Source organism: Syngnathus scovelli, chromosome 12 (assembly GCF_024217435.2).
Source record: "Syngnathus scovelli strain Florida chromosome 12, RoL_Ssco_1.2, whole genome shotgun sequence".
NCBI lineage: Eukaryota > Metazoa > Chordata > Actinopteri > Syngnathiformes > Syngnathidae > Syngnathus > Syngnathus scovelli.
Genome location: NC_090858.1, coordinates 241,696 through 269,101, shown reverse-complemented (window position 1 = coordinate 269,101; position 27,406 = coordinate 241,696). Strand labels below are relative to the sequence as shown.

The window sequence follows — 27,406 nt, the reverse complement described above, 5'->3', positions numbered from 1 at the left end:
ATACGTATGTGCAGTTGAGACGAGAAACGCCAAAGCAGAACATTTGCTTTGGATGAGGAGAAAGTGAACGGAAGCCGCATAGTATACAAATGACAAGTGGCTCAGTGATGGCCAACGTATGCAAATCGTTGTGCGGTTATTTGGCGCCATCCCCGAGGCGATTCTGCCCGAACGTGACCAGGGCCCGCCAAGGAAAACCATTTCCCTTAACGGGAAATAGTTACGATTAAAGAAGAGAAAGAGGGGCAGACTTGGATGTAATGCGTCAGCTCAAGGCACACTCCTCCCTCCCTCCCTCCCTCCCTCCCTCCCTCTCTTCTTTATCTTTTGGCTAACGGTTTGCTGTCAACACGGCTTGCACTTCTCTGGCAGAGCCTCTTTGTGCAGGATCTTCCCTTGAAAACCTTGGCCGCCTTGCGCTCCAGTCAACCGCTGATGTTGAAGGTTTGTGGGTGGCCGCAGACACCCCGACGGACGGACGGACGGACGGACGGACGGATAACACTTTTGTCACCTAGTCGTGCCGCAAAGAGAGGCAGTGCCCTGAAAGCAAGGCACTCCTCAAGCATTTAACGCTCTCCACCAAAGAGAAACCAAGCAAATGTCACAATCCATCCATCCATCCATCCATCCATCCATCCATCCATCCATCCATCCATCCATCCATCCATCCATCCATCCATCCATCCATCCATCCATCCATCCATCCATCCATCCATCCATCCATCCATCCATCCATCCATCCATCCATCCATCCATCCATCCATCCATCCATCCATCCATCCATCCATCCATCCATCCATCCATCCATCCATCCATCCATCCATCCATCCATCCATCCATCCATCCATCCATCCATCCATCCATCCATCCATCCATCCATCCATCCATCCATCCATCCATCCATCCATCCATCCATTGTGTACAGCTTGTCCTCAGAAAAGCACGTCCCTAAATTCATAAAAGCAGATTTTCTTTTGGTAAAAACCAATATTGACGTGATTTGTGCTTTTTAAAATGTAAACGGTGGGGTGGAAAGCCACAAATGTGAGGGACCAAGCTTGCCTACTTTTCCCCTGTTCAGTCTATATTTCCATAGCAGCTCTTTGAATGATGAATGGAAATTGAATTAATTTTACACGATTGTTGCGACAAAGCTCACATGGAGGAGGAGGAGGAGGAGGAGGAAAAAAAAAAGCTACGGTTGTTTCACATTGGTCTTTTGGAAATACATATGTACTGTGCGCTCTAGAAAATGTAGGCAAGTTGCACTCAAACCCATCTAGTTTGGTGTCAAATAAAGTGAGATTGCTAGTTTTTTTATGACTGCTATTTTGTAAACGTGAATTTGATGACGCTAATCATCTCAACAGAAGCGACGTATTGTACAGCCCTGTGCTGGACACTTGGCTACAGTAAGTCTGGATATGCACTAGAAGCCGTACTGTACTCTCTTTGTGGCAAGACTGGCGGGCACACCTACCGAGCTACCTAGCTCGCTAGCTAGCTACCTACCTACCTCATTCATCATTGCAATCTCGGGGTCTGGCTAGTCCAAGGGTTGCTTCCTTCTCGGGAGATAAATAGTATGCGTCATTTATTCTTGGACATACGTAAGGGAAGCCTAACCCTCTAGCCAGTCCAGGCCCGGAGTTTGCTGTGCCTTTCTACCTTTGACCTTGTTTTGTGTGGCTCCCTTTTCTTCCTTGCTTTTCACTCTCATGTCATGTTGTATTGTATTTCTCTCTCTCTCTCTCTCTCTCTTTCCTTTCTTTCTTTCTTTCTTTCTTTCTCCACCCTCCCTTCAACCTCTTGTTCTATCTCCCCTCTTTGGTTTCTGCTGCATCCCTCCCGGTGACCTTTGCCCTGTGACCTTTTTTGGCCACCTGTGCAGATGTTGCCTATCACCGTGCGCAACATGCCCTCAATAAGCCCTCTAATCCTAAAACGCCTCAAGGTACAATTCTCTTTTCCCCGCTACTTGTCTCTCCCGCTCGGCTCGGCTCGGCTCCGCGCGGTGGACGCGAGCCGCCTTTGGCCGAGGCCGTAAAATCTCCCCTGGCTGGAATTAACCAAGTGCTGCAGTGGCTACCGCTAATGACTGGCGAAGGCCAAAGGTCTTTTCTGTCCATAGTCTTTGTAGCAATACAAGTAGAATCTAATTCAATCATTTTGTGTAGCTAAATTGAGAAGCTGACTCAGCTGGGAGATTATTATTGGAACACCACTGAGAATGTTCAGATGATTTGATCAAGTAATCACTTGGCTGACTTGGACTTTGGTTCATGGCCCACAACATCATTTGTCTTGAAATACAAAATAATTCATGCCTTACTTTCACAATATTGTTGGGCATCAACCGGGTCATTCCTTTGAATTTTGGCAGCACTAATCTATAGGAGTGTGTGTGTGTGTGTGTGTATAACCCCAAAAAGAAGTACCAAAGACATAGCTCAAGAGACCCCACAGTGTGGTCAGGGAAGACTGAGAATAATGAGTTTGTTTTGGATTTTCCGTATGATCTTACAATAGAATGTGTCTCAAATGGCAACATACGTAGTCATTACTTTGAAAATCCGGCCAGGTGGCTCTTCAAACAAGCTTCAAGCAATTGCTCATTCATCCCAAACAGATGTACTATTGTACATTTTGCATGCGCTGCACAAGACAAAAATAGTATTGCAAGGCCACATTGGCGGCTTTGGCGTTGGCTTTGGCGTTGGCTTTGGCTTTGGCTTTGGCTTTGGCTTTGGCTTTGGCGTTGGCTCTGGCTCTGGCTCTGGCTCTGGCTCTGGATCTGCCTCTGCCTCTGCCTCTGCCTCTGCCTCTGCCTGAGCCATCTGGAAGTTCAACGTCACGCTTCACTCCAGTGTAAGCAACGCTAATGGTCAAAGTGAAAATTCCTAGTATATTGCTGGAAGCTTTCCGGGAGACCCTTCACCCACATTAGAGGGCTGTCAAGCACAAGCAACTTTGCGCTGACGCCAACTCTCATTCTGAAATCCGACAAGCGTTTGTTTCATCCTCTTCTTACAAATCTGCAACATGTTGACGTATTAGGATGGAGAATGGACCTTGAGTGTGTCTTTCGAACTGCTTGCTATGCAACCCTGCTAACCTGAATGTGCTTTTCGTGTCAATTTGTGGTGCCGGCAATATGACAGGACTGACAGACAGGTTGTAACCCAAAGTCTCTCAGCAGGGTGAGCCGGGAGCGCAGGGGCCTCCGGGACCACCAGGGCCCCCAGGGAACCCAGGTCTGAACGGAGCAAGCGGCTCGCCCGTAAGTCCCGGCAGAATTTTGTGCAATTTCGCTTTGACGTTGTCAGAGACCTTACCACAGCAACGACTACTATCGGTAATTCCCATTCACATATGAGACATAAGTGACTCATCGTTTTCAGCGCACAATCAATAGGTAACATGGGTCTAGATTTGGATGGCTGCCTTGATATCAAATAATAATTTGCCTACAGGGTAAGCCCGGTGAACCGGGAAAACCTGGAAAAGACCCAAGGGTGAGTGAGCTTTGATCCAGTCTCGCTCGCTCGCTCGCTCTGATTTCTCAAGTAAATGTCTGCTAACCATGAAACGTTTTTGTGTCGACTCTCCAGCTATTGCCAGGACTGAAGGTAAAACTAAATCCTCAACGTTTACACTATGATGATGTCATCATGATGGCGGCCAATTGTTCTTTTGAAAGCACACATTGTCTAGCCTAATTGATTGTTGCTGTGTTGTTGAAGTCAATGAGAAATATTTGTGCGTCTAGGGTGAGCCAGGTTTACCAGGACAGAAGGTGAGCTCCTCTCTTGACGTTTGTACGTATTTGCGAAGATGAATGGTCCGTCCATATCCTTAAGGTGCGTTTCTCCACAGGGCGATCGAGGCGATGTTGGGCCGACGGGTCCTGAAGGGCCAAAGGTACACCTCCTTAAGCCTTATTCTTGACCTCTGGATAAGCAGAAAGCTTGTTAGCGCACTCGTTTGACCATATATGCAGATGAAGGGAGAGACTTGAGTCAAGTGTAAGTCACAAGGATAGGTAGGGCCAATGATTTGAAATGGATGGACTTTCATCAACATGTTATCTCATACATCGTACATTTATTGCAACCATGATTTGGTTTGGGGGATTGGAATGTTGTCAGATGATGCACTGGGGCAATCTTTTCTTCAACAGCTGTGCGCCTTTGATTCGAACAATCTATTGGACAGTTTGACGGACGGGTCTTAGCTCTTGGACTTCTTGTCTAAATGGTTTCTTTGTCTTTCCCTTCGCAGGGTGACCGGGGAGCCAAGGTAATTTCTGATGAGGACTTTGTCCTAGGTGTTTTGAGAATAGAACGGTTTCAATTCTATCAGCCCCGTTCTCCAACTCTCGTACCTGAGGGAATTTTTGGCTCTTGGACCAATCCTCTTGTTTTTCTTCATTTTTACGGCTTTCGGTTTTGATGTATGAACCAAGTGAGTCTGTCGTAAATACTCCAAACTAAAGGGAGCCCATTTTTTTTTTTGCGTGTTCTCCGCTGCTCCGGCTTTGCTGTTCCATTGCCTCCTCAGGGAGATGAAGGGAAGAGGGGCTTTGCGCCAGAGAAAGGGGAGAAGGTAAAGTAGCAGCAGCAGCAGCAGCAGCAGCCAAGCATGTAGTTGGAAGTGGATAGAAGATCCTGCATGGATTTTGATTTGTATTTTTTTTTGAAGTGCATTTCATCCATGGGCTGTTTGTCTTGCTTTTGTTGCAACCATGTTTACAAAAGGAATGGACTTTGGTGTTTAACCTCAAAGCCACTTTCCTCACGGAAGGAAGCACTCTGACTTTTCCAACGCTAATCCATTGTGGTGATTGCATACTGGACAGAGAAGATTGTGACCAAAGTTGGATGCTGAGGAAATGCATACATAGTACGCTCCACGTTCATGTTGGATTCCTCCCTCGGTTCTGTGGCACTTTTCGACCATTTCAGCTCAGTTGCTCAATCGTCTTGATAGAAATGTCTGCACTTACTTACCTCTCAGGTCTGCATGACGTTGCTCATCAGCCTGACTTCATCTCCCGAATGTCTTTTTCTGCCATTTGAACCCCCTTCTTTTTCTTCTTTCCTTTTCTGTCTTTGCTTGACCTTTACGGTGTCAAGGGAGAAGCAGGCTTCCCGGGCCCTCCGGGGTCCAAGGTAATAAATAATGTGGCTAGTCATGCTGTACTTCAAAAGGAGCTGAGTAGGTCATAGCTGTTTGTCTTTGACTGCAAAAGGGCCAGAGCGGCACCCCTGGCATCCCTGGCAAGCGGGGCTATAGGGTAGGTAGGCAGGCACGGCACGGCCCGGCCCGGCACGGCACGGCACGGCACGGCAAAACCATTTGTGCCGCAACTGCATGTTTGTGTCGGATACAATCACATTCACGCTTGCGTTGTTCATATTTTGGGCAAACGTGAAGTGAACGTAGCGCGTTTTTACGTTGTCGTGAGCGCGCTCATTTTGGGGCCAATGAAGCATTTTGAATCAAGTGATCTTCATCCAGAATGTTCTCTCTACTAGGGAGAGAAGGGAGAGGCTACTATTTCCTCGCTTGGAATGAAAGGAGAACCCGGCTCACCAGGAGTGCCAGGCCTCATGGGACCTAAGGTACCGAGCAAAAACTTCCAGTACAATGTGTGATCAATTTGACTGAATATGAAAAGACATGAGATACAATGCATCAGGTATGTACCTATGAGCCTGAGGTTTTGGGAAGTGTTTGGAAAAGAACGCGTAAGAAACCACCCCAACTAAATGTGAACTGTTGGAACTCTAGGGAGAGGCAGGCCCCGAAGGCCCAGCTGGACCAAGAGTGAGTCATGACTCGACGACTTTTCGCGGGGTACGCTCATGATCAATCATCTTGATCTCTTTTTCTAGGGGCCCCCAGGTGCAACCGGCGAACCGGGAAAGGCTGAGATCCACAATAATGAAAACGTATGCTACTCTTATTGCGCATCATTTATTTGTACCATACAATCAAATCATCTGTAAACATTTTCTAATCCGATGGTCTCTCTCCCTTGCAGGATATTCGCAATATACATCTGATGGTAATGTTTGATCTACCGATTTACCGACCTTCCTAGCTCGAGAGCTAGCTGTCTATTGAACTGTTTGTTTGTTTGTTTGTTTTTTTAGTGGTAGTAATAAATCAACACTCAGTTCAGATATTCCTAGGCAATCCCATTTTCGACGTGTTAATGGTGTCTTCCATCCAATTTGTAGGGCCCACCTGGATTACCTGGACCTCCAGGCCCTCCCGGGTTTTCAGGGACAAAAGTAAGATGTGTTTTTATAAGACCGAGGAAGGCGAGAAGGTTAAGACACATTTGTGCCCCATCAAACATTTGGAGTGGAGTTTAGAATGGATCCAGGCTACAGCACCTTCACTTGTCAAGCCTCAGCTATTTCTCTTTTGTCATCATTAGGGAGAAGTTGGCCTCCCAGGTCCTCCAGGCCTTGATGGAGAGAAGGTACCAAGTCAAGTTTATTTGTATAGCCCTAAATCACAAACAGTCTCAAAGGGCTTCACATCGCCAAAATTGACAATTATTCTCAAAGCGCATCCCCTGATCTTAAGCTCCCAAAAGGGCAAGGAAAAACTCAAATAAACCACATTTCCTTTCTATTCACATTTGGTCATCGTGTCATGTTACTGCTTGTAGTAGCGCAAAGAGTGACTTCAAGACTTTATGTTTCTTTGTGTTTTTGTCTTTTTCAGGGCACAAAAGGTGATCCTGGGGAAGGAGGAAGATCAGAGATGGTATGATCACAGTATTATACAGGACAATCATATGATAAGGGAAGCCTTTCAAGTCCTCCTAACCTTGAACTTTTTTTTTTTCCACTTCTTTTCTAGCTCTATGGTCCTCCAGGTCCCCCAGGTCCCTCCGGACCAGTTGGCCCAGCAGTGAGACCAATATTTTCTGACCCCAAATTCTAATAAACATTGATTGCTCACGCACACATGAATAGTAAATGGCAGTGCTTTTCAATCACAAGCACCTAGACAACAACGCTGACTACTTTTAGGGCTTGACATTTTTCTCTTGTTTTTAGGGATCTCAAGGACCTTCAGGGCCAAAGGTGAAGTAGCTTTTATTTGGAATGAAATGGAAGCACAGAAAGTTACTTGCAAATCTGTTTTTGGTTGGGGGTTTTTTTCCCCCTTCTCCTCATCATATGTGGGTGAAATGCGTGTGCTTGTTGTCCGCTAGGGAGAGGCAGGCGTGGGCCTCCGTGGAGAAAAGGGAGCAGCAGGTCAGAAAGGTGACAAGGGGGACAGAGGCCATCTTGGACTGCCTGTAAGTGCTTTCACTTTTTCCACACCGTTTGAATAGAGATGTTTGAACAACCTAACTTTTAACCATCACTAAAGTTACGCTGAATATTATGAAGTTAAGACTAGACGCACACGCACACACATAGTTTTGGTTTGTATTAGTTGAAATGTTGCACAGAAAGGTCGACTGGATGGTACGAAAATGAGTGTGCTAGACCTGTGTCATCATGTTATTTCACTCCTGTTTGGGCCCATTTAGGCGCTATCATCCAACAGTACTTTGGGATTTCTACTAGTATTTCTTACTCTTGGAAATGAAATGTACAATATGTCCAAAAGCTTTCAACAACCAGCCGTCATTTAGATAATAAGTACTTGTACACATTGGATTTCATCTACAGTATGCATTCAATTTGAGACAACAAGGTTTTCACATATTCTATCAAATGAATCATGGGAATGACTTGGGCCAAAATGATGCGTTTTATTGTGAAGCCAAACTCTAACTACTATAACTGGTCAAAGGGCTTTTACTGACTTGTAATCACCACGCTTATCTCCAAACTTCCATGACACTTTTTTGGGTTTTTTTTTTTTGGGTCACCATCTGAATGAGTTGTTGAAGTCACTTGAGTCACAGCTTCACTCACTCACTCACTCACTCACTCACTCACCGTCATCCACCTCCCCAATGTGACCCCCCCCCCCCCCCCCCATCACCTGTGCTCTCTAACTGTGTACAACGCTATCCAGGGGGCTCATGGGTTAGACGGCAGACCCGGTCCAGTGGTGAGTGGTGTTCCAGCCCCCTTCTCTCTCTCTCTCTCTCTCTCTCTCTGTCCTTCCTTCCTTTTTCCACCTTTCTTGCTCCTCCTAGCTCGCCTGATTTCTGTCATTTGTGCTTGTGTCGTCTGCTTGTCGTCCCGTGCTTGCATTGTTTTAGTCGCAAGAACGTTTTGCGAGTGCTGAGAGTTGGGTCGGCTCGGCTCGGCTCGGCTCGGCTCGGCTCGGGAGGCCTGCACCGGCGTCATGTGGAGATGTGCTCATGCTGCATGTTGAGAGGTTCTTCAATGATTTGGAACGAGCCAAAGGTTTCCTCTCCAATTGCGACTGCTATTGGGAAATCCGTGCAGCTGTGGACATGTTCTTCTTTTTCCCTCCTTTTTAACCCAACAGTCTGGACAGTAGTTCAACAAGCTTAGTGTCGTCATGATATGCATTGGGAAGGAAAAGGACTCCATCTCATCTGTTCTTTGAAAGAGTCATCCATTTTGTATCTTCAAATTGATGGAAGCTTGTTGATGTGCTGAACGGAGATTTCTTGCTTGAAAGTTGATATCCACTATAACGATTGGCTTGGTCTGTTTTGAAGGGTCTGCTGGGGCCAGCAGGAGTAGCAGGGCCAGCAGGACCAAAAGGAGAGAGAGTGAGTTTCCTTCCACTACGACACACAGCACTTGACATTTCCAGTCTAGTAATGATGATGTCATTGCAGGGTGAGAATGGAGATGTTGGACTACCAGGACCAATCGGCCCGCAGGGCATTCCTGTAAGTCCTTTTTCATTGCAGAAGACATCATTGAGCGCATCTGGAACAAGTCCCATCATTCAGCTCCCTTTCTCTATCTGCTATTTCAGGGCTTTGTAGGACCGCAAGGACTCAAAGGGAATCGGGTAAGAATGAAGCGTTTGAAAGATTCTGAAGATGTTGGAGCCACACATACTCGCTCCAAGCAAAGTGGTTTCATTCCACTGATAACGAAATGCATTGAAGGAAGTCAACACGCTCAGTCAGTAGCTACTTGTGGTCGGTGGCTACTTGTGGTCAGTGGCTACCTGTGGTCAGTGGCTACCTGTGGTCAGTGGCTACCTGGGGTCAGTGGCTACCTGGGGTCAGTGGCTACCTGTGGTCAGTGGCTACCTGTGGTCAGTGGCTACCTGTGGTCAGTGGCTACCTGGGGTCAGTGGCTACCTGGGGTCAGTGGCTACCTGTGGTCAGTGGCTACCTGTGGTCAGTGGCTACCTGGGGTCAGTGGCTACCTGTGGTCAGTGGCTACCTGGGGTCAGTGGCTACCTGTAGTCAGTGGCTACCTGTGGTCAGTGGCTACCTGTGCTCAGTGACTACTTGTGGTCAGTGACTACTTGTCACTAGCACAAGTATTTTTGGAATTGGAATATTTGATTGACCCAAAACTAAAGCATTATTCATCATGCCAAAATGATATGAATTGACATGATGTAGTACTTTTCTGATTGCCTGGCTCTGTACGGTCCCAATGAAATGTACAAGTCTTGTTCATTTCATTGCCACCGAGCTGAATTTGAATTGCTTCAAAGGCTCCCAAGCGCATCTGAATTGGAGCGCTGACCTTCCAAAACTTTGCTTTGATTCTATGTGATTATGAAGAATGAGCAGAAGATGCACATGATCATGTCGAAACACAGCAAAGCCGCTTCATGAGACCAGAGCAACAACAAAAGATCACCTTTTTCTATTCCATTTTGGATAAGAACATTCTGTCTTGTTGTTAAAATACATTGTGGTGAAAAAGTATTGGCTCCTTCCAGGTAGAACTTGGTTTCATGTTTGTCAGGCTCATCAAGCCCATTTGGGATAGTTCATTGGTTTTGTAGTGTGAGATATTAAAGTTGATTTGATGAGACTAAATGTATGATAGAAAGAAAAATGTATATATATATATATCAGGAAATGGGCAAATACTTTTTCCTCCTTTAAGGTGTTAAATTAGGTTATGAGAATGTATTTGTGACTTCTGCTTTTAATCACCTTATTTGGATTTGAATTTTTTTTATTGTGTCCACCACCATGTGTAAGATGATTCGGATGCCCTCCCTCTAAAATAATGTTCCTGTTCCTTCCTATTAACATGTTTAATATTTCCACTCCCATCAATCAAGTCTTGACATTTCATAAGCTTTTTTTTTTCTTTTTTCAACACATTCAACTGACTTCCATGGAAGAACTGAACTCAAAGCAACATACTTGAATTGAACATGGCGAATGAAGAAGCCATTCCAAATTTGTTCGTGAAGTTGAAGGTGTTGAAGATGAAGCTATGGGATGGTGTAGTTATTGTTCTTTTTTTTGTTTGTTTGTTTTTTTTATTCTTGTCCTTTGTATCCACAGGTCTTCCTATCCCCTTTTTCCTTCCCTCCACCTTGCCCCATGGCTCTTTTTGTCGCAAGGGTTGCCTTCCTTCTCTCCCTCTCACAACACTTGGCCTCCTCCTGCTCCTCCTCCTCCTCCTGCTCCTCCTCCTCCTCCTGCTCCTGCATTCTAATTCAAATCCTGGGTTAATTCTCCTCCTCTTGGCCTTTCCTATTCCTTCTTAACACCACATCAATTTCCCATGCAAGTGCTCATCAATCAATTAAGCAAGCAAGCCAGCCAGCCAGCCAGCCAGCCAGCCAGCCAGCCAGCCAGCCAGCCAGCCAGCCAGCCAGCCAGCCAGCCAGCCCTGCCCCCTTTCCTCTATTCCCTTAAATGACAAGGCTTCATTGCATGCTTCTAAAACGCTATGTTTATCATTCCGTGTCAAGCGCAACCAATTTGAAAGACATGGTCATCGTGTGCTCATGTCATAGAAACCAAATGTGTCCTGCTCCCATCAATGATGAACAATAAGTCAACTTGCGTTCACGAATGGAGCACTTTCAAAGCCCTCGTTACACAATCGAATGAATTGTGCCAAGCCAGGCCAGGCGCCGGGCGTAATAGTGCCCTATTGTCTGCTGGGTGAGGAGCTGCAATAGCTTCAAAGCACATTACAAAAACGGTTTCTTGACACGTGTACGTTTATCGTTCTAATCGAGGCAGGCGCTATGCCCCCCTTTGACCTCTTAGTCTTTGAGGGAGACGACTCTCCAGGGAGGTGTCATTGTGCTGATGATCCAATGCTCATTTCTTTTGCTCAATTGAAAGGTGCAGCATTCAGTAGGCAATTCTGTCCAAAAATGCATTTGCTCTTTTATTTGCCATCCCTAACCAGCCAACTATCCCTGCACTCTCTTATTTCCTTCCAATACAACACACGAAAGCACATTGGTTCATTTTGCAGCCTCTCAAATTGACACCGAGGAGGACTAAAGTTTGTCATTTGTTGAATACGCTGTTGTTTGCAGGGAGAGAGGGGCAAGAAAGGCAACAGGGGGGCCAAAGGGGATAAGGGAGACCAAGGAGCACCTGGATTAGATGCCCCGTGTCCGTTGGTATGTCACTAATCTGTGTACGACTCGGAGCCAAAAACAAAAAGGTGGCAAAAGCTTCTTTTTGGCTCACTCGCTCACTCGCTCACTCGCTCACTCACTCACTCACTCACTCACTCACTCACTCACTCACTCACTCACTCACTCACTCACTCACTCACTCACTCACTCACTCACTCACTCACTCACTCACTCACTCACTCACCCACCCCCTCATTCAAGCTCCCTCAGGCCTCTATTCTCTCCCTAGGTACAAGGCTGGCGGGAATAAATCACTGATATGTGTGTCATCAGCTTACTTCCTTTTTGAAAGGGAGTCACTCAAACTCTCAACTCATCGACCACATGCACCATTGTATCCAAAACACCATTTGGCCATCGTGTCTCAGGTTAACCTGTTAAGAACGCTTGCTCATCTCCCATCTCAGTGAATTGCGTTCCCGTCAGTCCGGGTTGCCCGCATGTTGAGGCCAATCTGCATCGAGCGGTCCAACGGACGAATCCTCCAGACAGACCGAGCGACCGAGCGACCGACACTTAGCTACGAGGGCTCGGGCCGCAGAGCCGCTTTTAAACGGTTGATTTCGCAAACAGGGTTTCCGAGGCTTTAAAGGAGAGAAGGGTGAACCGGGCTCGCCAGGCCTGGACGGGCTGGATGCCCCTTGTCCTGTGGTACGGTGCTCTCTCTCTCTCTCTCTGTCTGTCTGTCTGTCTGTCTGTCTGTCTGTCTGTCTGTCTGTCTGTCTCTCTCTCTCTCTCTCTCTCTCTCTCTCTCTCTCTCTCTCTCTCTCTCTCTCTCTCTCTCTCTCTCTCTCTCTCTCGCCTCCCCAGCATGCACACTTGCAAATAGCATGAGAAACTAAAAAGTAGTACGTTTTGTTTCGCATTGCATGAAAAGTTGGCATGAAACTATTCATTGCTGTCCGGTAGATGATTGATTTGATTCCTTTTGTTCATTCGAAGAAAGTACGATCAACTCGTGAGCTTTTATCGCCATCCTAACGCGCTCATTGTGACCAACGCGTGACGTAGCCAACTTTTATTGGAAAACATTGATTGGTCAACCTGGCTGTACAAGTGGACTCCAAACGCTTCGTAACAATAACGATGAATCTGTTTGTTTCTCTTTCGTCTCTTGCATGGAGCACCAATTCTTCTAGGGAACATTACCACAGGTTAGGCCGAATCATAACTAGACGGAATGATGGGGTCAATTCAAGCAGACGCTTATTTGATTGTTTTCACTGCCAAATTTAGCTTGTGTTCAATTTTACTGCTACACTTGCAAACTGGCTGGCGACCAGTGGAGGGAGGGAGGGAGGGAGGGAGGGAGGGAGGGAGGGAGGGAGGCAGGGAGGCAGGGAGGGAGGCAGGGAGGGAGGGAGGCAGGGAGGGAGGGAGGGAGGGACTTGCAAACTTAAATTGCATTCACGATAGCCTATGATTGTCAATCAGCCTTGTTTCATTCAAAGATAGATGGAAAGAAAGAAAGAAAGGGATGAAATGAACGGAAGACGTGTTGTCTAAAACGGACGTACATGTCGCCAAGGACACTTGCGGCGGCAGTGAATGATTATGTTGACTAAAGATGTTGCCCTTATCAAATATTTTCATTGGTTGTTTGCTAATGTTGCATCAAGTCGTACATTACAAGTAATTCCATTAACAATGAAGAATGAAAGTGCACGTGTATATATATATATACATAGATATTTATAGACGTCTACAGAGACACGGTGCATACATAACTAGATTGCTTTCCAAATCTCTGGATGCGACGATACGATTTGCACCTCCGCACAAAGTGTAACCGTTGAATTTTTCCGTGCAGCTGATTGTGGTGAGTGTTGCCAATTAGTTTTTCTTTTTCCAGGGAGATGACGGCCTACCCGTACCAGGCTGTTGGAACAAAGTAAGTGAAAGTTTGACCCTTACTGACCTCATGGTTCCAACTCCCCAGTGACTTTTTTTGGAACTAACATTTTGCCCTGTGCTTTTTCCCTGCAGTGATAACTTTGGAATGGCTTTTGTAATTGTACATAGAATATTTATTTTTTTTACTTTTTCCTGATTGTATTCTAACCTATTGTATTAAAAAAAAGAAAAATCTTGAAAACAAAGACCAAATGTTTTGTACAGTTTTGCTTTTTGTTTTAACACCAGTGACATTGTATTGGAGTTTATATCCCTGCATTTAGGAATCGTATGTATGAATTTGGAAAAGTGAATACTGACTTGCAGATGCATGATATTTGTGCATACTGTGATGTGGATGCTTTCTAACTTATTGTAGCTTGTTTTATTATGTTGGACAAGAGCACGCTCCACTAGGTTGTGCAGCTGGAAAGATTGTGGGCAGTGCCAGATGAATGAAATAGTATCTATCCTTTTTGTTGTTGTTCACACCGTGTTCAAAAGTCTGCACTCTTATTTAGAGTTGACGTTGGCTTTTTTTTCTTTTTATAATTTGATTCCAAAACGTACCTTGGGCAAGGTGAAGAGTGAATTTGGCTTGGATCATGTTGAACTCAAACACACGTGTGGAATGGAAGCGTTACTAGATGAGATGTATACTCCAGGATGTCACCGCTCACATCTTTATCATGCAAAATGTTCATGAAATATTTGTCATAATTACATCCATGTCCACGATCCCACATTTTGCTTCAATTAGCAAGTCATGAACAAGTCATCATTGTACTAAGTTCATCTCTTTTTTTCCTTTTTTTAATCACTTCACTGGTTTCTTTGATATCAAACAAATTGTTTCATCGGTGTCCACTCCGATGAAGGCGGAAGAAAGCGCCGAAACATGTCGGGTAATGAAGCTAAAACAATTTGTTTGATATAAAAGAAACCAGTGAAGTGATGAACAAGTCATGTTTTGTCGTTAACAAATCCAATGCGCCTTTGTCTCAACTTGGATCTCAAATGCATGGAATGTCCTGAACGTGTTCTTTTGCATACCAGTCATGTTTGCGTTCATTGTATTTCCTTTTTACCAGTACTTTGTGATTATAAAAATGGTACGGCTCAATCATGAGCGTAACCAAAATGTTCATTCAGGCCTCCCGTTGAAGCAGTGCTGCAAGCACCACATTGCTTGAATGGCATGAAAGGGCTTGGTTCATGTTTCAAATGGATTGCCTTCTGCCAATTAACTTCACAAGTGACCTAATGTTGGGGGGAAATGTTGCACTGATTACTTTGTACCTTGATCGATTCTATTCTATTCTATTCCGTTCTATTCTATTCCATTCTATTCCATTCCATTCCATTCCATTCCATTCCAGTCTACGTACACATGCGCTCCTTCTCTCTGATGAGATTTTGCGCTGCCTGGATTGAACGCTATACGTACATAATATTGATGCTCATCCAGTACCTTCCATTTTTGGAATGTGTTGTTTATGTTCTAAAATGACAATCACGCTTCCTGCCATAAATAAAAGCAAACTTGCTTAAAGCTCGCACATGATTGAACGATCAATCGGTCATCGGTTGAGTTTCATTCAGCGCCTCGCCGGACTTGAGTCATTGTCTTGATCTCAACGATAACCGTTGTAGCAACATATTCATCACGAAGCATTAGCCTGTCCAGAGTGACCAGGGCCAAATTGAGTTGCGGAGTGTACAAATGAAGTTGACACAGTTGAGGCCTTGATCCCTAACCTGCATGCACTGAATGAGGTGAGTTTTCAACTAGCATGCACAGCGTGAAAAATCAAGCGTCGATTCAAACACCGAGCGCACATACGTTTGGATTTGTAGCTGAAGTGAAATTTCTATTCATACATTGCCGCACAGATCATGTGATATTTGAAGTGCACCTCATAGTGCCAGGTCCAGAGAACAAAGAACAAAACCAGCACCGGCACCACTCTCTCTCAAACAGACGTAACCCCTTTACGCATGCAACATCTTCTTATTGTTTGACTAAAATGTTGTGGTCGCTATTTTAGGGTCAACACCCCTTCCAACTGGCTAAGAAGTAAGACGAGCCGAGGGGCCAGATCCCACGGGGCCGAGTCCCAAGGCATATGTTTTTACCGGAAGCTGGAGTTGCCAAGACAACATGCGACTGACTGTGAGACATGTTTGAGGCTCCGTTGATGAGCAAAATGGTTTGGTGTGTTGCTTTTTAAAGGTGATGGTACAGAACAGCCTTCACTGCCACACACGCGCTCACACACGCACACACACACACACACACTGCATGCTATACTACATACAGAAGCGTAGCTGCTGATGGATAGCTTTTGGGAGACATTTTGTGAAAATGTGCACTTTATGTGCACAGCTCACCACAGGGTAATGATTCCTTCTGCATTCGATCTGAGGGGAGCGCCTTTAACATCCAGTACTTGGAAGAGTGGCTCGCTTCATTCACATCATGGCTGGTCACATATGTGATAATGCTGCTTGTTTTCTATTTGATCATTCAAAGCTATCATTGTAAGTACGTATTGTATCATAATGATTGCGTGTGTGTGTGTGTGTCTATATTAACAGTCAGGCTTTGTATGTGTATGTATATATATGGATCGCAAAGTAGCCACATCCATGGTACGGCATCAAGAAGCAGCATCTGCATCTTTCACCATACAGACATTTAGCAGGCAGAAGCTTGGCTTGCACATTCGCCCGTAATATGGACCTTCCTTTCCGCGGGATCCGAGTCAACGCGCACGTGCCTCCGTTTGGGCACTCGCGGATGTGCAACAATGTGGAGAGCAGTTGTGGCACTGATTGACGCACGCACGCACGCACGCACATGTTATTTCTTTGACAAGCTAGTGGAGAAAGCATTCCTTCAGTCACTATTGACAGCTCCCTTGCTCTTTCAATCTTTTTATGATGACAACAAGTTGAGGCAACCAGAAACAGTCCAATGCCTACATTTGGAAGTATTGAGCTGAAAACAGTTTTGTTTGCATCTTGAAGTGAGTATACTCTTGCAGCTTTTAGGGCTTTTCTTTTCCCATTTGAGCAGATTCACATTTGGAAGGTCAGAGGTCACTGCTCACAACCTCTCAAACATGTGAAATGGACATGTTCAATGGAGACAGGTGACCTTGTACACTGTATTGAATATTTCATTGTGTTGAGAAAAAGAAGCAAATGTTTGATTGAATATATATATATATATATATATATTTTGGTATAGTTTCATGCATGGTCTGTTTCAGATCCTTTTCATTTTTTTACTTGTTTTATTATTTGCTCTCCAGGGAGTTTCTGTGTCTTTCTTTTCTTTTTTTACAATACGGTAGACGTCGATTTAGAAGTTGTTGTTTGTCCGCCTACCACCACCACCACCACCACCACCACAATAGATTTTTTTGGAATCAATAAAATGTGATCGAAGTGTCCACTTCCAGATTTAATTGACAGGGTTTGAGAGAAAAATGTGCCAATTAGGATTGACAGCCAGCATTTATTGGAATGTTGATTTTCAGGTGCTAGCTCGTATTTGCCTCTTTGCAATAACTAAGGCGCACCACAGATTAGCTTGAAATGATTCATTCCAAAAAGGTGTCAAAGCTCCAATCAAAGACATTTTTGGGCTAGCTTTGTAGTCAAGTCAAAGTCTTTCAATCGTTTTGCTCCTGTATTTTTGGTCTATTTATTATTTGGACGTAACTGATTACAGAACTTGATAGAGTCATGGTTTCATGTCAGAATACCACAAGTTTCCTGCTGCAATTGAGACTGTTTTCATGAAAGCTCATGGTTGTCTTGCTTGATGGTTTTCTTTGTCGCCGTGCCATTTTTGTCTCCTGCCCGCCCGCCTGCCGGCCTGCCTGCCTGCCTGCCTGCAGCGTGCAGTTTGTTCCACTCAGTAGTGGATTCTTTTAGCACACAACGCATCCAGTTCTCTTCAAGGGAAACATTCATGAAAACGACTTTCTTTTGCTGTATATTTAGTTTTCTAGAAACATTGTAGGAATAATGACGAATCAAATATTTATTTATTTATTTTTTTATTTGGAATTCAGATGAGTTCAATGTCCGACTGCGGACCAGGGCATTATACACACTGCATGAGATTGGTACGCTTTTAACTGTATCGCTTTTTTTTTCTTTCCCTTTATTGATATGTACAAGCATTCATACAATATTGAATGTGTTCATGCCGAGTTGATTGAAATGTGTCAAATGTTTGTGCAGATGTGTGTGCCGTCAACATCGGTGAATTGAGGTGTACGTACAGAAGATCCACGTATTTATCCATTTAAGATAAGTGTGGGGTCTAAAAAAAAGAATGTTTTCAACAGTAAATATGCTGAGTTTGTTTTCCAAAATGTGTACTTTTTTTTTCTTTTTTAAATACACAACGGCAGCTGTCATTACTGAATGCCAAACTGTTTTTCCTCAACTTTCATTGAATGGGAATTAAAAAAATGAGAATTCAACATTCCTCGTGTACTTTGTGCACGATGAAATTTGTGATTGTGGCAAAGTGCTTATGCAGAGCCAGACAGCGTTGTGTGTAGGTTTGCCATGCCATGCCATGCCATGCCATGCCATGCCATGCCATGCCACGAGGTTGGGCAGATTGGCAGATCGCTGTGCTCCCATCGACACAGACGCGCACACGTCAGTATGTGTTCCCAGCTTAAGACCACCAGGGGCTGCCAGATACTCCCATTCAATCCAAAGCCCCCCTTGGCAAGCCATGAAAAAACAAAAAGGAAAGGCAGCTCCCAGCAACCAGCGGCATTGTGCTTATGGGCAGCAGAACGAAAAGACGCAGCTGCGGGAACATGGCTTACCCATGTGAATTAGCTGCACGGCAAATTGAAAGGTAAGTACCCAAATGCAGATTTGTCCGTTCATTCAATTGGAATTGACGAGACAAATGGTGCAGAAATGTTTCTTTTTCCTTGAGAAAAACTGTGAATCCACGGACAAGTTGATGTTTGATTGCACGCTCCTATCGAACAATAAGCAAGCATTTCAACGTTGCTTCATTTTCGACAAGATGACATTGCGCAATCTCCTTGCATTAACCCCGAGAACACCTCGGTGGGCTGCTTTTGTTCATTTTGCCATCCAGAACCTGTTGCGGAGCATCTTCTTAAACAGACAGCGCTTATTCTTTGTTTGAATGTCCCGCCGGATATGGGCAACGGTTCAATAAAGGCCCCGAGGACTGAGGAGAACACCCGCTCGGTCTCCATCCGCACCGACTCCCCGAGCCTGGACACGGAAATTCTCAGGTTAGTCGGTCCGAGTCTCGTAAATGTTCGAACAAGTCAAGTCTGGGAAAAGAGTTGAACTTTGCGTTCACAGCCACTGGGTACTCACCATCTATCAATTTAGCCGCCGTCTCGCACAACAGAGAGCAGAGCTGGACGCAGAAGGCAAACAAAACCTTCGGACATAGTGCAACTGAGTAACTCAAGTAGATGGAGACACACTGACGGATTTAATCCCATGTGGAAAAAAGAAGCAACGACGTCACAAACCTAATCGAATTTGAGACTCGTCTCTGATTTAGGGCTATATAGTTCAACTTGACTTGACTAGCGTAATCAAGGAGCGACATTCATAAAGGACCGAGGCCACTAACGTAATCAAGGAGCGCCAAGGTATTATTCCCCCAGTAGGTTTTGGTGATGAAGGGCCATATCGATAAGTCGACTGACGGACGGACGGACGGACGGACGGACGGACGGACGGACGGACGGACGGACGGATGGCATTCATGATGCAAGGCACTGACTTTAGTAGACGTCTCCTTTAAACGAGGAGATGACTCCATCCATTCAATATTTTGACCCCGTCCCACCTCGCTATTTGAGATGCTAAAATGCCCCGACCGATATTGACTTGATGTCAGTGTGTTGTTTTTTTTTTATCTCTCATTGTTGTGCTTTGTGCACATGTGTATCATATCACATCATGGGAGTGCCGCGTTCACATTTGAACGTTCATTTGTTTTTGTCATGTGAACGAGTGGGGAAAAAAAACCATGGGATTGAACAAATGACAAATCCCAATTGGGCATCCCTGCCCTGCATTTGACCTTTGGTTGGGCACTCGGTAATTCAAATTTCTCAATCTCAGGATGCGAATAAACTGCCTGGAGTTGGAGCTGGTACAGAGGGACCAAGCATTAGCGGCTCAAGAAGTTCAGCTCCAGCATCTGCAGAGGGAGCTAAATGCCAAGGTGTCCCAGATTGACAAACTCCAAGATGCTATAGGCTACAACAAAGGCAGCAGCTCGGGAAGAGCGTGTCACTGCCGCCTCAGCGTCATCGATGAAGGCGCCGGTCGTTTCCGCAAGGTGGCTGTGGAGGACCACCAAAGGCTTAAAGCAAAGGAAGGCGTCTCTGCTGAGCCGACTTCTGAAAACTTCTGTGGGGGACTGAGACCTTCTCACATTTCCATGCTGAAGTCTATCCGCAAAGATTCAGGGTAAGATTGACTCAACTTGCACTGTTGCACCGTCCAAAACGTTTACCGAATCGATCGATCGGTCGGTCGGTCGGTCGGTCGGGGAACGCAGCGGGAACGGAACAGGTGGCAGGCGTGCTAAGCAGACAAACGGGCCAGGAGTGACGGGCGGGTGTGCAGCAGGGTGTGCTGATGAACAGGTGCCGGCAATGGGTGCTGAGAGAAATGGGGGAGGGGGGGGGCTGACCGTGGTTCTGAAATGACAGGAAGAGCAGCGCGTGGAAGAAAGGAACTAACCGTGGTGCTGATCGTGCGGACGCGTGACAGGCGGTCTGTCGTCCACCTTCACCATAAAACAATTTGACAGAGTATCGATTCAGATAATACGGTCATATTGCCCGCTTGTCATTTCACTTATCCAATGTTGCCAGGAAGATGAAAGGATCCGGGCGAGCACCTACTCGGCTGATGCAAATGTGATCTTGGCTAGATAATAGGGAAAGACAAAGAGCAACAAAAGGCTCCGGGCGGGATGCGGGATGCGGGATGCGGGATGCGAAAGCAGCAGCAGAGTCATTTTGCCTTCAATTACACAACCCACGTTATTCTCCACAATTCGTTTAGCATCTTCTTTTTTACTTTGACATCATGTCTGTGATGTGCTAATGAAGAGGAGCGCGCGGGTGCACGCACACACACACGCACACAAACACACAAACACACACACGCACGCACACACACGCACACACACACACACACGCTTATACAAAGGGAATGACCTGAACTGAATAATAAGCCTATTCCTCCATTGGGCCTGGTTCTTTGGAAAATGAATGAAAACAAAGGATTTTTTGGGACAAATACTATCATCATGACCATCCAAAGGAAACATCCTTTTCTATTTACAATATACAACCAAGCGCTTCCTTCCTTCCTTCCTTCCTTCCTTCCTTCCTTCCTTCCTTCCTTCCTTCCTTCCTTCCTTCCTTCCTTCCTTCCTTCCTTCCTTCCTTCCTTTCGGAGGTGCGTGCAATTTATGAGCTCTCGTTCAGTAGACGAGAGGGAGCAGGGTGTTTAGTGGGCAATCGTAGGCAAGCATTGGAAGCAAAAGAGAAAAGAAGAAGCCGAAAAAGATATTTGGTCGGGTCTGTCAGTCAGTGCGGTCGGGGAGCACCGCTCCAGATGATTTCATTGAGTCAACAACCAAATGACTTGTTCCCTTTTCAGAATTAAAAAGCTCATGAACGACGCCATCACAAACAATGACTTCCTCAAGAGACTGGAACCGCAGCACACCAGGGAGATGGTCGACTGCATGTATGAGAAGGTGTACACGAAAGGACAGCTCGTCATACACGAGGGCGAATCCGGAAACTACCTCTATGTTTTAGCAGGTCGGTTCGCAACTCGTGGATTTCCAAGTCATGCATGTTGCAGATGTGAAACACTTGCAGGGAGGGATCTGTGTGGCCTACTCCAACGGTTATGTATTTCCCGCTTGTTGTTCAAAGTCATCATCAGTACATACCATGAGGAACACTTGCTACGATTTCAAAAATGAACTCCCTCCCTATGTTTTGTATTTCAGACGGCTCGCTCCAAGTCATCCAGAGTGGCAAGCTGCTCAGTGAACTGCGTCCCGGAACAGCATTTGGCGAATTGGCAATTCTGTACAATTGCAAAAGAACAGCCACTGTGAAAGGTACGAATGGGATCTTTGATGTAGATCGCCGGCCGTTTCTCACAAGTCAACTGGTGCGTCCGGCATTACGGACGTCCTTTTCAGCTGTGACAGAGTCCCACGTCTGGGCCTTGGATCGCCAGACTTTCCAGGCTATCATGATGCGGACCGCACAAGCCAGGCACGAAGAGTATTTCCGCTTTTTGCGCAGGTAAAGAACCCTTTCAAACATTTGCAGCTGCTGGAGGAGCGTAGCTGCACCTGCACCTGCACCTGCACCTGCACCTGCACCTGCACCTGCACCTGCACCTGCACCTGCACCTGCACCTGGACCAGTACCATTTGGTGACATGCTACAAGTGTTTTGCTTTGGGAAAACAATGTTGACTGATTACAAATGCAGAGCATTGAAATGCTTTGATTCGCAATCTGTTTCTTTTGAAAGTGTGTCTCTGCTTCAAGAACTGCCAGAAGAGAAACTTGCCAAGATTGTTGATTGTCTTGAAGTTGTGAGTCTTGAATGGAATTGATTTTCACAGAGCTTTTCCCCTCTCTATACGTAGAGTATGCGTGTGGCACAAATGCGCTTTTGGTTTTTGCAGGACTATTTCCAGAAGGGAGATTACATTATTCGTGAAGGTGAAGAGGGGAATACGTTCTTTATCATTGCAAAGGGACAAGTAAGATACAACACCCACGCGCCGCGCGCGTACTACGTATTCCCAAGCAGCAAAAAAGAGATCAAATAGTATGGCGTTTTTCGGGCTACCGTTATTATTATTATTATTATTATTCGCTTTTCTATATTTCTCAGTTTTGTGGCAGCAGAGCAAAGTGATTTTGAAATGTTTAGCTCGGCTATCTATCTGTAGGTGATTGTGACGCAAAGCACAGAAGGTTTTGCTGAGCCTCAGCAAATCAAGACCCTTGGAGTCGGCCGCTATTTTGGAGAGAAAGCTCTCATCAGGTTTGTCGACGTAGGATGATGGATGGATGGATGGATGGATGGATGGATGGATGGATGGATGGACGGACGGACGGACGGACGGACGGATGGAGCGATGGACGGATGGACGGATGGACGGATGGATGGATGGATGGATGGATGGATGGATGGATGGATGGATGGATGGATGGATGGATGGATGGATGGATGGATGGATGGATGGATGGATGGATGGATGGATGGATGGATGGATGGATGGATGGATGGATGGATGGATGGATGGATGGATGGATGGATGGATGGATGGATGGATGGAGCGATGGATGGACGCACGCACGCACGCACACACTTTGTAGATCTGATTTGATGCCTCCAAATAATGTCATCCTAATGTTGTTGATCCAGTGAGGATCTCCGCTCAGCCAACATCATCTGCAATGAGGATGACACACAATGTCTCGTGGTGGACAGAGAGTGAGTAGAAGCTTTACTCTAACAGCAAATCAAAGTGGAATGTGACAGCCTGCTCGAGGAGTTGCATTTGTCTAGATTGAGACTCTTTCATCCAAACAAAACAAAACAAAACAAAAATGGCTTCTCTCTCCAGCAACTTTAACCAGATGGTGGGAACCTATGAGGAACTTCAATCTTACCTGAAGGAATATGTAGAAGAACTTTCTCGGAGTGACCAGAGGAGGAATGCCCTGTGAGTGCAAGAGTGGCTGACACGGCTGACACGGCTGACACGGCTGACACGGCTGACACGGCTGACACGGCTGACACGGCTGACACGGCTGACACGGCTGACACGGCTGACACGGCTGACGTTGCAATCGATTCGATTGTCGACAAGAAAGTCTCTAAGTTGCCGTCGTATTGCCGTCCCAGGCCGCGTTCACCGCACATTGATTCTGCGGAAGCCCAAGAGTTGAGAAGGTTAAAGGAGAAGCTCGTCCCCTTACCACATCATCAACCTTTCCAACATTTGGAGGTGATAGCAACGCTGGGGATGGGAGGGTTTGGACGAGTGGAGCTGGTACGTTTTCTTCCGTCGCGTGCTTTATTGACGTACATACGTGTTTGCCATGTACGCATTTCACAGCTATGTTGCAAAGATGGCTTCCGTCTTGAAAAGGTTGACGAGACGTTTTGGGACGGGACCCGTTGTTCCTACTTCCCTTCCTTTGGCTCAGGTCAAGCTAAAGGACGAGGACGCCACGTTTGCTCTGAAATGCATCAAGAAGAAGCACGTGGTCGACACCAGACAGCAAGAACACATTTACTCAGAGAAGAACATCCTCCAGCAAACCAACTCGCCATTTATCATCAGGTGAGCGAGCGCCTTTCCCAAACAAAGCGAAACTTTGACCTTCCCGTATGGCTCGCGTTCAAGTTGACCCGATGACACGTATTGCGGGGTCAGGCGGGCCCGCCCGGGAGAATGAAAAAGTCGCCCTATAGGCTGGCGTCCGTTGCCAAGGGCTGTGTGTGCGCTGCAGAATGACGCTCGCGCCGCCGGGCCGGGCCGGGCCGGGCCACAATTTATCTGGACTTTGGAGAACAAAAGCCTTGTGTACAGTCTTGCGCATAGAGAAGTTCAGCCAAGATGTGAGCTGGACTTTTCCCACACTCGCGCTCACTTTTTGCTTTTGGTTGTCAATCATGTTCATGTCACGTCTCTTGTCGTTTGAGGTTTTTTCGAACATTTCGTGACAATAAACACGTCTACATGCTGCTGGAGGTGTGTCTTGGAGGAGAGCTGTGGACTGTGCTGCGTGACATGTGAGTCTTTTTGCAATCCGAAACACTTCCAAGGGTGGGTGGCAGGCAGGCGGGCGGGCGGGCGGTCAGGCAGGCAGGCAGGCAGGCAGGCAGGCAGGCAGGCAGGCAGGCAGCCAGGCAGGCAGCCAGGCAGGCAGCCAGGCAGGCAGCCAGGCAGGCAGCCAGGCAGGCAGCCAGGCAGCCAGGCAGGCAGCCAGGCAGGCAGCCAGGCAGGCAGCCAGGCAGGCAGCCAGGCAAACTTTGAAAGAAATGTTATGAAAGATTTGATTTTCTTCTTTCCCTTGGAGGAATTCTTTTGATGAAGCCACGGCCAGATTTTGCATAGGTTGCGTCTTAGAGGCTTTTGATTACCTCCACACCATGGGCATTATATACAGAGACCTCAAGCCCGAAAACCTTCTCCTTGATGCCAAAGGTTACGTCAAAATGGTGAGTCAAACGTCGTAAAGAATATTCCGTCGGTTGGGCCATGACAGACGAGCTTTGTGATTTGGGCTCCCGCAGGCAGACTTTGGCTTTGCAAAAAAGATTGGTCCGGGAAAGAAGACCTGGACTTTCTGCGGGACCCCAGAGTATGTGGCCCCGGAGGTCATCATGAACAAAGGCCATGACTTTGGAGCTGACTGTTGGTCTTTAGGAATCCTCATATTTGAACTTCTAACTGGCAAGTAAGCCAGTAGATTGGAACGTGCATTCTGCATGCAATGGGTGGCGGGAAAAAAGATGGCGGATGCGCTTGTCACGACTCGTCCCCGGTTGCTTTATTATGTTCTATGTTGCCATGGTTTGTGTTGGCGTCGCCCCTCCCCTCTCCCCTCCCCTCTCCCCTCCCCTCCCCTTCCGATCCGTGACAGCGCTGATGAGCAGGAATTCAAACAAGAGCTCTGCTCTTTCACTCTATACTGAGCACAACTCAATGAGTGAGTCAAATGAATTTCCCTGAAGGAGTAATCCCAAGGGATTAATAAAGTTGAGTCTAAGTCTAAGTCTAAGTCTAAAAAAATGTCAAAAGGAAGGACTTCTAGGCATGGAGAATTGCCAAAAACATTTCCTCAATTGATTGTGCAGTCAGTCAGTCAGTCAGTCAGTCAGTCTCGATGACTGGAAAGGTTGTGTATGTGTCAAGCTGAGCACAGAAACGTTCATTCTTCAATCATTATCACTTCATGAATCCATCCAGGTTTTGGATATTTTTTGCCATTTGTGCTCGCAACACACCATGTCTTTTCTTTCCAGCCCCCCTTTTGCTGGATCTGACCCCATTCGGATCTACACCATGGTCCTCCATGGCATTGAGAAGGTGGACTTTCCAAAGAGAATAGGCAAGCGTCCCGATGACCTCATCAGGAAACTCTGCAAGTATGGACTGGGCTAGGGTAATCGTACTCGCTAGCCTTTTCATTCCAATGAGTATTGTATCATTTCAATCTCGTGCATGAAATATTTCTAACATTCCTTAATGATGTCACATTTAATGCCAGATAGTAACTTACAAGGCTAAAGTGGGACACTCATCGCATTCTATGTGTGCTTTGTGGTGGTCAGTTGTTTTACAAGAATAAGAAATCAATCATGCGCTGAAACAAAGTACGTACGTGCATTCCACTCCTTTACATCCAGGTTAAACCCAGTTGAGAGAGTGGGGAACAAAAAGAATGGGATCATTGACATCAAGAAGCACAAGTAGGTCCGCTTCAAACGTCCCCAAAAAACAATGGTGTGGTGGCTCATGTGACCTCTTGGTGCATACAGATGGTTCCAGGGCTTCAATTGGGAGGGACTAAGGCGCCGCAAGCTCCCGTCTCCCCTGAAGAGAGAGGTAAGAGCTTTTGCGCACGCGCGCATACGTACAGTAGCGACATGCACATGGCATGCACGTAGTATCAAATGTCATGCAAAGAGCGTTGTGCAATAAACAGGATGAATTGGGAATTCAGGTGTCAGCAAAGTGACGGTCCAATTTCTTTCCACAGCTGAACGGCCCATTGGACCACAGCTACTTTGACATCTTTCCTCCTGACACAGAAATGACCCCTGAGGAGACTTCTGGCTGGGATAAAGACTTCTAATCCCTCCCTCCCTCCCTCCCTCCCTCTTTGAAATGAATTGAAATAGCTGTTTCAAGCGCCCAAAAAATCATTTCTTAATCAAGTATGTGTGTTTGTTATTGTTTAAAGGAGATCTCGATCAAATTGCACTTTCAAAAAAAAAAAAAAAACATAGTTAGTGTGAAAAAGAAACCATTTGGGGTACATTTTTTGCGTCAATTCATTGGACGGGTCCTTTTAGTGTACCCGCCTTGGCCAATTGAAAGCAGTATAACACGCACATGCATAAATCCATGGAGACTCAGTCACGTCATTCCCTCGCGCTCGCACTGTTCTTTAATTATATCTAATCATATGCGTTTTATTTTTCTTTTGCTTATTTATTAAGTTACTATACTGGACATATTTATAGGAATGAAAGAATATCGTCTTTTTTTGTACAACTGCAAGGCAACTTCACCGATGTCAAATAAAATACAGAGTAAGGCCAGTCAAACGTAAACGCACTAAAAGAGATCTTTGTCGCTCTCTTGTGGCGGTATAATACATTGAAAAAAAATGGTAACCATCCGTCGCAAAATGATGACGTAAATTACGCGACAACGCGTTACAGCAACAACAATTGCGCAATTGTCCGGAGGACACCGAGTGGGAAACGTTGAAGCGTAGCTCGCGATAACAGATGTCTCGCTTGCCGTTTTGTGTTTGCAGCTGCAAATACTTATTTTCAAAGAGTCTTGTCCCGGAATCACCATTGACGGGTGAGTGACTCTTTCGTCATTTTAAATTGCAATGTTACTTAACTTGGATGTCGGCTGCCTCCTGCAGTTTTGGCCTGAGGCTGGCTGTAGGAGTAGACGTACACTGTGCCCAATTTGAACAGATCCAATCTCATTTTGGGTTGCACTCAGGATGGTTCCGGTTTGCCAGTGGTGTAGTAAAAGATCGAGAACCTCTGAAGAAAGCTGTAACTCCCCAGGGGCGCTTTGACAAGGACGAGGGAAAAAACAAGGA

General features: G+C 46.0%; 2 protein-coding genes across 18 annotated transcripts in view; both read left to right on the top strand.

The window, feature by feature from the left end:
• Positions 1-17,948, top strand: part of col13a1 (collagen, type XIII, alpha 1) — a 43,838-nt gene extending 25,890 nt beyond the window's left edge. For 2 of the 14 annotated variants that reach the window (XM_049736109.2, XM_049736107.2), the window contains 27 exons: positions 3,200-3,283; positions 3,477-3,518; positions 3,615-3,632; positions 3,773-3,799; positions 3,880-3,924; positions 4,285-4,302; positions 4,564-4,608; positions 5,139-5,174; positions 5,255-5,299; positions 5,541-5,627; positions 5,797-5,832; positions 5,901-5,957; positions 6,050-6,073; positions 6,249-6,302; positions 6,452-6,496; positions 6,745-6,786; positions 6,883-6,933; positions 7,083-7,109; positions 7,241-7,327; positions 8,059-8,094; positions 8,678-8,731; positions 8,801-8,854; positions 8,944-8,979; positions 11,449-11,535; positions 12,127-12,204; positions 13,406-13,444; positions 15,495-17,948. In XM_049736109.2, the coding sequence (XP_049592066.1) occupies positions 3,200-3,283; positions 3,477-3,518; positions 3,615-3,632; positions 3,773-3,799; positions 3,880-3,924; positions 4,285-4,302; positions 4,564-4,608; positions 5,139-5,174; positions 5,255-5,299; positions 5,541-5,627; positions 5,797-5,832; positions 5,901-5,957; positions 6,050-6,073; positions 6,249-6,302; positions 6,452-6,496; positions 6,745-6,786; positions 6,883-6,933; positions 7,083-7,109; positions 7,241-7,327; positions 8,059-8,094; positions 8,678-8,731; positions 8,801-8,854; positions 8,944-8,979; positions 11,449-11,535; positions 12,127-12,204; positions 13,406-13,444; positions 15,495-15,527 (1,287 nt within the window). In that variant the 3' untranslated portion in view covers positions 15,528-17,948. The other 12 variants (XM_049736102.2, XM_049736100.2, XM_049736097.2 and 9 more) reach the window with 12 other exon arrangements.
• A 109-nt stretch (positions 17,949-18,057) lies between these two features.
• On the top strand, positions 18,058-27,123 carry LOC125978603 (cGMP-dependent protein kinase 2). Of its 4 annotated transcripts, XM_049736093.1 has the most exons (20): positions 18,067-18,340; positions 18,593-18,755; positions 19,606-19,956; positions 21,163-21,329; positions 21,524-21,637; positions 21,722-21,827; positions 22,062-22,125; positions 22,219-22,296; positions 22,489-22,583; positions 22,968-23,036; positions 23,170-23,268; positions 23,451-23,598; positions 23,756-23,892; positions 24,255-24,344; positions 24,632-24,773; positions 24,849-25,012; positions 25,581-25,703; positions 25,965-26,027; positions 26,097-26,163; positions 26,318-27,123. In XM_049736093.1, the coding sequence occupies exons 2-20, from the start codon at positions 18,658-18,660 to the stop codon at positions 26,411-26,413; spliced, it is 2,271 nt and encodes a 756-aa protein (XP_049592050.1). In that variant the 5' UTR covers positions 18,067-18,340; positions 18,593-18,657; the 3' UTR covers positions 26,414-27,123. The 4 variants fall into 4 exon arrangements, 3 of the variants coding, with proteins under 3 accessions (XP_049592051.1, XP_049592050.1, XP_049592052.1); XR_011087836.1 differs by lacking the exon at positions 26,318-27,123 and having other exon boundaries at positions 24,849-25,008; XM_049736094.2 differs by lacking the exons at positions 24,632-24,773; positions 24,849-25,012 and having other exon boundaries at positions 18,058-18,340.
• The last annotated feature ends 283 nt before the right edge of the window (positions 27,124-27,406 follow it).

Excerpts from the sequence above, each read along its gene's own strand:
- LOC125978603 (XM_049736093.1), top strand. The coding sequence starts at position 18,658 with ATGGGCAACGGTTCAATAAAGGCCCCGAGGACTGAGGAGAACACCCGC. Across the intron at positions 19,957-21,162 it reads TCTATCCGCAAAGATTCAGG|AATTAAAAAGCTCATGAACG; the intron begins GTAAGATTGACT and ends TTCCCTTTTCAG. Across the intron at positions 26,164-26,317 it reads CGTCTCCCCTGAAGAGAGAG|CTGAACGGCCCATTGGACCA; the intron begins GTAAGAGCTTTT and ends TTCTTTCCACAG.